Source organism: Brassica napus, chromosome C7 (assembly GCF_020379485.1).
Source record: "Brassica napus cultivar Da-Ae chromosome C7, Da-Ae, whole genome shotgun sequence".
In the NCBI taxonomy this organism is placed as follows: Eukaryota; Viridiplantae; Streptophyta; class Magnoliopsida; order Brassicales; family Brassicaceae; genus Brassica; species Brassica napus.
In genome coordinates this window covers 15,697,973-15,707,445 of record NC_063450.1, presented here as the reverse complement: position 1 = coordinate 15,707,445, position 9,473 = coordinate 15,697,973, and the positions used below count along the sequence as shown (strand labels likewise).

General features: G+C 29.3%; 1 protein-coding gene across 2 annotated transcripts; it reads right to left on the bottom strand.

Annotated features, from left to right (window-relative positions):
- Positions 1-7,578: 7,578 nt before the first annotated feature.
- On the bottom strand, positions 7,579-9,287 carry LOC106430319 (protein LIKE COV 1). 2 transcript variants are annotated; one of them, XM_013871105.3, is made up of 7 exons: positions 8,947-9,287; positions 8,781-8,833; positions 8,594-8,703; positions 8,341-8,508; positions 8,148-8,245; positions 7,952-8,078; positions 7,579-7,864 (listed from the first exon to the last, which is right to left on the bottom strand). In XM_013871105.3, exons 1-7 carry the CDS (start codon positions 9,073-9,075, stop codon positions 7,761-7,763), a joined length of 789 nt encoding a protein of 262 aa, XP_013726559.1. In that variant the 5' UTR covers positions 9,076-9,287; the 3' UTR covers positions 7,579-7,760. The 2 variants fall into 2 exon arrangements, with proteins under 2 accessions (XP_013726559.1, XP_013726561.1); XM_013871107.3 differs by having other exon boundaries at positions 8,781-8,821; positions 8,947-9,275.
- Positions 9,288-9,473: the final 186 nt, after the last annotated feature.

Genomic DNA, 9,473 nt, shown 5'->3' with positions numbered 1-9,473 from the left:
TGGTTTACTCCAAACTAATGTCGACATCTGAAGCAAACCAAGTGAAAGAAGCCATCAAGTTGTTCAATTGTTCAGTCTTCAAGATCACCTAGTTTCTAGTTAAGTTATTTTCGATTTCTACAAGTTTTAAGAGTGGTTTGTATTCCTTTCTTTCTACATAAACTCTTTGCAACTTTCTGAATAAAATCAATCACTTTTCTTGTTTAAAAATCTCTTACAAACTTGTGATTCCTTTGTTCAATTGCTGGACATCGAATTTGGCTAGAAGAGATCTTCCTAAGCCTCGGTCTTGTTCACTAGTGGGGCTGCCTCTCACGGACTAAGACCAAACAAACCAGTGCATGATCCTTCCGCAGATCATCACTGAATCCATCTCTACCATCGACCATCACTCCCCTTCTATCAATCACCAATCGATCATCTATCAATCAGTGTTAGTAACCTGATAAATCACCACCAAATCATTACAAGATCGACCCTCCCGAGCATCCTAGGGTTGTTTCTTAACGATAAACCTGTTACATAAGCATGTTACCATTACATTAACAGGCACCAGAGGCGGACCTATGTGGAGTAATAGGGTGTCATATGACACAGGTTAAATTATATAATTGTACTTTTAGCACGTATTGTTGAAGATTTTGGTAGATCAGTTGGTTACATAATCTATCTACTGACACACCATAACTCAGGTTCGCACTACATGTAGTGCATTTTTTAATTTGTTTTCTCTGATTGTTGTTTTATTGGGCCAAGACCCGTATTTTATGACCACCCTAAAATGAGATCCTGGGTCCGCCATTAACAGACACAATCATAAATTTTAGTGGTCTTCTTTGCTTTGTCACTGATATTTGAGTCTCTTCAAGGCATACTGCAAATATAGGTTGTATGTTATACAACAGATGGTAAAAAAGGAATTAAAGGTTAAGTTTTAATTTAAAATATAATTGAATAAAAATTTAAAATATTATTAAATAAAAATAGTTAAAATTAAAAATTAAAAATAGAAAATTTATTAAAAACATTATTTATGATATTTATAATTAATTAAGACTATCATTCTAATTGATTATTATAACATTAACGTGATCGTGGCTTGTAGAAAAATGACTTCTTACCAAATAATATTGCATACTTTTACTATGTTCATATTCGGTTATTTCTAAAGCATTAAAGTTAAGGATGGACAAAGTATATGAATCAGAAGAACCAAACCAAATCCGATTTTGAAAAAAATAGTATTAAATCGAAACTGAAATGGATTAATATCTGAACTGTGTCAAAATTTTGGTATTTAGAAAATTGAAACCTAACCCGACCTAAAGTAAAATATTTTTGGTACCCAAAAATATCTGAACCAAAATTATATATATTAAATATAGAATGATTATTATTTGATTTAATATCCATAATATTCATTTTCTGAAGTTGTCTAAAATACCTAAAATCTATACAAATAACCAAAATTAAATGTATTAAATAACTAAAAAATACTTGAAATATTCCTATCAATATTTGTTTTTTAAATTTTAGAAATCTGTTTTATTATTTTCTTATCAATATTTTTTTTTTAATTTTAATTTAATTAAACCCTAAACTTCAGATAAAATAATTTTTTTTTATTTTAAATTTATAATTACAAATAGATATGTATAATTTGAAATTATGATCTTAGATATATTTTTATCTATTTATTCTTGTTAAAATATATTATATCAGCTTGTACAAAATTAAGAAAAACATTTAGATATAAAATTGTATAATTATCAAAAAATAAAACTAAATAATATTTCTAAAGTTTGTTAATATCAAAAAGAAACAAATGATATTAATATTAAATATTTATAGTTTATAAAAATTGCATAAAAGTTTAAGAATTGTTTTAGTAGTAAAAAATATATAATTAAAAAAATAAAATAAATAATATTTTGAAAATTTTATTTTTTATATGTCAACTATTATACTATTTAATGTTATATTTGAATTCGTTTATTTTAAAGATGATGTATGAGTTATTCTCGTATTTTGAAAAGTGTACCAAAAATATAATCTACTGTAAATATAATTGTCTATATCACAATTTATCATAAGTCATGTCACAATTGTTAGTATGCCATGTCATTTTAAGTAAAAGTTTTTATAGAGAAGACACATAAGAAAATTTTGAAAAATTACTTTTCAAATAATGTCTATGTATAGATACTTTTATACATATATTTTATGTCCCCAGCCGCCAAACCTTCGTTCTCGTGTCCATTGCCTCCCCGGTGGTTTGGCTTCCGTCACCGCCAGCCGCCAGGGAGGCTCTTTCTCCTCATTCTATTTCCTTTCATGTGGTGTTTTCTTCTCTCCTTTCCGATGTGGTCAGCTTCTCTTCTTTTCTATTTCCTTTCATGTGAATATTCAACTAACTTAATCTTCAAAAAAAAAAAAAAAAAAAAAAACAAAAAAAACAAAAAAGAATATTCAACCAACTTTTATAAATGATATTCTAACCTTACCCGAACAGAATTCGAAAGCCCAACTCTAATTAGTACTCGTTTAGGACAAAAGTAAACTCTTCCGGAGAAGGTGATGATAGTAAAAAAATTCAAACACAAAAGACAATAAATTGAAACTCCACAATTCATGAAAATCAAAACATTAATAAATTTATTTATCAAACAAAAAATCCGATAAATATACATAATAAACCAGTGTTCTAAAACGGGTTATATGGTCATCAAACAGTAAATAAACCTCTACCAGCTAGCTGTAAAAGCAAACGCTTAAACGGGTCCTAAACTGATATATGTTTTAACATAAAATATAAAATACATATATTAGTTTTTAAAAATAAACACAAAATTATCCTTCAAGTAATTGTGTGTATAAAGTATATTTTAACATATATAAATAGTTTTAAATTATAAAAATGAAATACGCTAAATATATAAGATGAGAAATTTATAAATTTAAAATTATTTTGCAGACAATTACCAATAATCATATATATGCTTAAAATAGAAAAATTCCTCAGGATAGCCCTAAAAAAGTTTTTGTTACAAATATAGCTCATAATGATCAAAATGACCACATTTTTTTTATTAAAGAGGTAAATATACATTTATATCCCTAGCATTAATTAACCTAGATCTTAAGGTTTAGAGTTAAGGGGTGAAATTTTGGGTTTATGGTTTAGAGTTTAGAGTTAAGGGGTGGAGTTTTGGAGGGATTTCAAAATTTTAAAAATTAAAATAGCTATTTTAGTCATTTTAGTTTTTGAAGGTTATTTTTGTGATAAAAACTGAAAAGACTATTTGAGAGAATTATCCTTTAAAATACATAACAATTAGGCTCTAACTGGTACCATTAAAATAAGAATATGAATGAGTGAGAAAATAATGAGCAGAAACAAAATAAAATGAATGAAAAGAAAAGAAAAATTTATTACTTTTGTTCCATATCAATTTTGATAAAGAATGATTTTGTTCTTTAATTCTTTAAAATTTAAGGAACGACAAGAAATAATACGCAATAAATATTCTTCATAAATTGTGTAATTTCTAAGAAATGAGTAGGAATTGATTATTCCCCTTCATTTCCTATGTCACCATTTAGACCCTTAATATCAATACTAACATTAATAATATATGTAAGAATATTTTAATTTTTGTATATCGATTCTATTAAAAGAGAAGTCACAACATCATTTCATGTGTGATATTTTAAGTTGGACCATTTTTTTAAAAGTTTATCAAATATACATAACTTCATTATAATATCTTTTAATATGTTTATTTTTATTTAAAATAAAATAAATATTTATTTAAGAAAATTCTAACAAAATCTTTTAAAATATTTTCAAAATCATTTTAAAATATATTTCCGAAAATTTATTAATTTTAATTTTAGTTATCATAAAATATATTAAGAAATTTAAATTTAATTTAACTTTGATTTATAAACCAAATTTAAATTATATAAAATATATTCATGATATTGACAATTTCAAATTATTAGTTTTCAGAGATTCAGTTTACAAAGATTTTTAAAACATTTTTTGGAAGCAATATCCATTTCTATTTAAATTTTGAAATAAAGATCTATTTATCTATTTTATTAAAATAGAAGTGACAACTTCATTCCATGTATGATATTTTAAATTGGACCATTTCTTAGAAAGTTTATCAAATGTACATAACTCATTATAATATCTTTTAATGCCTTTTTTATTTAAAATAAACAAATATTTATTTAAGAAAATTCTAACAAAATCGAACAAATTTTAGTTTTACTTCATATCTGATGTTATTTTTCAAATTTACCTTTAAATTATTATCATTTTTTCATAAATATGTTACATTTATAATTAAAAGAAACAATTAACCCTTGCAAAACATTTATAATTGTATAAGAATTATTTACAGAAGTTTATAACTCAAAATAATGGTTAAATCATAAGTTCAAAAGTTAGGATATCTTTATTTATTTTTTGGAAATGCTGTCAAATTAGGTGTATTTCAAGCAATTTCTCAAATAAGAATTTTACTACAAAATTATTTTGCAAGTACAAATATTATAGTTTTAAAAAATGTTGGGAAAATTGATTTTTAGGCCAAAAAAATGATAACTATGTCCTATTAGGCTAAAGTCTTTTTTGTATCACTTTTTCCTCTAGTACAATTTAGTATTTTCCAAAATAAATCAAATAAATAGTTTTACAAACAAAAAAAATTCAAAAACAGTAATTACCGATGAAAAACCTATATCAACTTATTGATATTTTTTCCTAGTTCTATAAATGTTTAAATAATAATTTCATATTTTGTTCTACAAAAAGTAGAATTGACATTCTACAAAGTAGAAAATGTAATCCACATTTTTCATTGAATCTAATATGTTTATAATACATGATCTACGTAAATAATAGTAATCTAAAAATATTTAGAAAACACATTCTGCGCTTAACCTATCGTTCTAAAATCTGTAGAATCTGGAATCTACACATTACTATTAGTCTAAAACTAGTAGAAAACGATTTCAAACATGTTTATTGTGTTCTACATATAGTAGAATACAAATTCTATGGATAAAGATAATCAGTTCCAAAAATATGGGAAGATAATATTTGAAAATATTATGTTTCCTTATATTTATTAAATCGATTTAAAAAAAAATCGTGATTTATAAAATTAAATTTTAAATAAAAAAATTAAAACACTGATTTGGAAACTTCTTCTCACGCCATCTTCTTCTCCCCTTTGTTCTTCAAGGAGAAGAGAAAAATGGGTTTGATTGATTAGAAATCGAGTTTTAAGAGTTCAACTCGTGTTTGTTTGGTTCAAATCAAGTGGGAATCAAACCAGATTTAACCGATGAAAACCAGGAAATCGATTTGGAAGACTTACCTAGACACAGGATCGATCGATCCCAAAGACGCGACCAATCGATCGAAGTGGGATCGAGCTTCTGCGATCGACTGACCTGGGCTTGGCCGATCAATATATGTTCCGCATATTTTCGTTGACTGGATATATTTATCAGAATCGACTGGTTCAGATCAAACGCTTTCTTATGGGATCGATCGATCCCTTTGAGAAAAAAAACTTCAAACTTTAGGTTTTTTTGGGGGGATTTTTAATATTTTTTTTAATTATTTTAGTTAAAATTATATTTTAATATTTAACCATTGTTTTATTAATTGTAATTTCGAATTTTTAACTGAAATTAAGGATAATATTGCCATTTTGAAAATATTTAGAGTAATAGGTCATAAAGTATATGAAATTAGCCTAATAGGACATAATTATCATTTTTTGGCCTAAAAAAACAATTTTCCCAAAAAAGTTTTGTTGTTTTTAATAGTATCCCAAAAAATTCTTCTCTATTATATAGGTTCAATTTAATTTAATTTCCATATAAATTCCAAATTTTAGAAATGAAACATACAATTATGTAAAATAGTATTGTTACAAAATAATTTTTACAAAATAATTTTTTTTACAAACTACGAAAACGTATGTAAAATAGTATTGTTACATAATAAAGTTATATAAATTAGAATATTTTAGTATAGAAAGAATAAAACCATCACGATTGTGCGGGTTAGGATCTAGTTAATGTTTAAAATTTACCCAGTTGTCTACGAGAGCCGTCTAAACGTATTATTCGCCCGTTGACAAAAACAAAAAAAAACATTATTTGCCCAAACTATATAAATCCACATAAAGCACTATACATTATAACATAAGAACAACCGTGCGGGTTAAAATCTAGTTAATGTTTAAAATTTACTTAGTTGTCCACGTAGACTGCATAACAGCTGTCTAAATGTATTATGCCCAAACTATATAAATCCACATAAAGCATTGTACAATATAACATAAGAACAATACAAATGATTACCAGCCATCTGGACCATATTTTAGAACACTGTAAGAAATTAATAACAAATGTTAAGATTGATCACAACTAAGAAGCTTTTGATAGAAAACTTTTTTAGCTATTTCTTCACCCGTGTGAGCTTGATATCACAAAACGCTAAGATCTTATTGTTTAAATTCCAACCCTCGTCAATATAATGAGCAGTCAAGCAAGTGTATCCCATTACCGTGCTACGAGCTGTCCAAAGATCGATCTGATGTAAAACAAACTCGACTTTTGAGCTTTGCAAAAAATCTTTTGAGCTTTTCTTTCTCCATCTCATATCTTCTAAAGACATCGGCAGCAGCAGTCTGTCGACATATATGCACAACTTTCGGGTTCAAATATCTATCTCTTGCCCTAACCTTCTCGTACTCGACATACCGAAATGGCAAATCATGATAGATAATCATCTCACTAGTCATTTCGCGATCTACTTTGTGATCATACTTCCTTTCACCATTTCATCCATAGGGTTCATTGGAGAGATTTCTAAATGTCATTTCAAAGCTGATGTTCCATTCCTAACTTCTACTACTAACTCCTTGCTACAATAGATGCAACGACCTCTCTTCTTTCCATCTGACCCTGCACCTATCGCTATGTATTCTTTCCAAACATCAGCCTTTAAACGTTTGTTAGACAGAAATATCGTTTGTGTTGAACCTGGTTGTAGAGTCTCTTGAGTTTCACTGTGGGCTGCTTGAGGTTCAGCTTCATCCTCCTCTCTGTCCTCATCCATTTGCTCATTTATAGCCTCGAGTTGTGCAAGTGTGTTAAGTGACTGCGAATCCATCTACACAAAACAGTAAAGTTACTGCTCATATCGTTATCATATGCCAGTAAAGTTAAAGAATCAATCATATAAATTCCAACATCTAACCTCGTTGAGAGAGAGAGAGACTACTTCAACAAACGACTACGTTTAATTTTTTTTAGTCTGCGGGTAAGGTGGGTACCCAGTTTATCCTATTAGGTTTACCTAAATTGATATATACTCTAAAATTAATAACCCATAATAAACCCATCTATTTATTTTAGGGTAAAAAACCCAGCCCAATACTTATGGATTTGGGTAAACCCATCATAACATCCCTAGATAGAAGGAACACCGAGTCCATGAGAAGCTTTTAAAGGAAATAAATATATTTTACGGATAACTTAGAGGTGTAGCAGAATCTAGTATATAGACAGAAACAGTGTTAGCACAAATGGACTTGGTATCAAGAAGAGAACACTAATGCTTTCTAATGCTTGAACATCAAATGTGAAATTAACTGAATCCAAAAGGAGAAGACATGAAGAAAAAAATAGAATTGAGAATCTGTTTGTTTTCTGCAAAGGACTAATCTTCAGTTTCTTTCAACTCTACTACTTCTACTTCTTTCTGAAGGCGATCTGATATCAAGTGTTGACAGAACTTGCGGCATTGACATTCCTCCTGACACTACGATCTCTGCAGATAAATAATTCACACCCTAAAGATCAGAACATAACACTTGTCAACGTTTTAATGATGAAATCAAACTGATCATTTCCTTACCTATGCCTTCCCTAACTGAGAGATTTGGTCTGATCACATCCTTTGTACTTACAAGGAACACATCCCCGATGTAAAGGTGATTTGTGGGAACATATACACAGCAAAGTTCCTCTTCAGCCGAGTAAGTCTGCAAGGATTTCGAAGTTTTGTTTAGACCTGAAAGAAAAGAAAGGTAAAGAGTTTCTGGTAAACAGACCTGGAGAACAAGGGTGGATGTGATGAACCCAATAGCGTATTCACCAATACGTGGATGTCTTATGATGGCGACTTCTTTGAAAGCCTGTGTGTTTTGATCTGGAATAGAATCAAATGGTGAGACAAAGTCATCATATATATATATAATGAAGACTCCACCAAAACAGAGAGAGAGAGATTTAAGGGAAAGACACCTGGTGAAATGGCAGTACTGATTTGCTTGGAGGCATTGTAGATGTGGCGAACAAAAGGCATGCGCTTGATAAACCACTCTCCCAAATTAAGAACCGAAGTCCCCAACCATGACGACATGAACACTCCAACGAAGAAGATAAATGTAATGGATGTGATAAACCCAAGTCCTGGAAACCAAATTGATACATATTTATCTTGAAGATTGGCAATGAAGATATATAAATATATATATATATTGGGGGAGAAGCTGACCAAAAAGGTTAATTCCGAGGTGAGCATATATCGGGGAGAAGAAGCCATCAACGAAATGAATAAACCACCACGTGACATAGAAAGTGATGGCCATGGGCAGCAAGATAACACTGCAGGAAGCAACAAAAAGGCACTTTGCTTGCTTAGGCGAAAAATAGAAAGTGAAGGAAGAAAAGAGGTTACTAACCATCCAGTCATGAACTTCTTCGATGCCCAGCTTCTTATCAACTTGTAAAACGTCTTAAATCATCAGTTAGACACAGAACATCAGATCATAGTTTCTTGAAATCTTTATCCCTAAGCTAACTTTCGAAATCTACAACCTAGAACTCGATAGAAATATGAGCAATTACCTCCTGACCAGCGTTGTGAGAAGAGGAAGAGGAGGGTTTAGTTGTAGAATCGTTGTCATCTTCGCCGACAGGAATCAGAAGCTCCCGATCTCGGTTAGCCATCACGATCCCGGCTTTCGCGTCTCCCATAAACAGTGAAGTAATTGAAACCCAGAAGCAGTAGAGGGAAGGGAGATCGACAATGGATGAGGAGGAGATTTGTCAAAGCCTTCAACGATGAAGAAAATCCCTAATCCCTGATTCGACGGTCACAGAAAAAGAGAGATTATCTGTTTCGCAAAACTTTTTATTTTTCAACTTATACAATGTCTCTATTCATTTTAATTCATTATTACTAGATTTTGATGAAAATGAAAATATGTATGTTTGGATTGTATTTATAGGAGGTTATATTTCTTAATGTGTAATTTTAAATCGAGCACCAGATAAAATTGTCTAAGTTTTTGACATAATGATAATATATCAATCTACTTTAATAGTGTATAGATGATTTCTTATTTATTAACTTCAAAGTCAAGGTAAACTAT

What these genes read in the sequence shown, in the direction of transcription:
- LOC106430319 (XM_013871105.3), bottom strand. Translation starts at nt 9,075, where the DNA reads ATGGGAGACGCGAAAGCCGGGATCGTGATGGCTAACCGAGATCGGGAG. An exon ending in CTCACAACGCTGGTCAGGAG is followed by an intron (nt 8,834 to 8,946) that starts GTAATTGCTCAT and finishes TGATGATTTAAG; the next exon opens with ACGTTTTACAAGTTGATAAG. An exon ending in AAGAAGTTCATGACTGGATG is followed by an intron (nt 8,704 to 8,780) that starts GTTAGTAACCTC and finishes TGCTTCCTGCAG; the next exon opens with TGTTATCTTGCTGCCCATGG.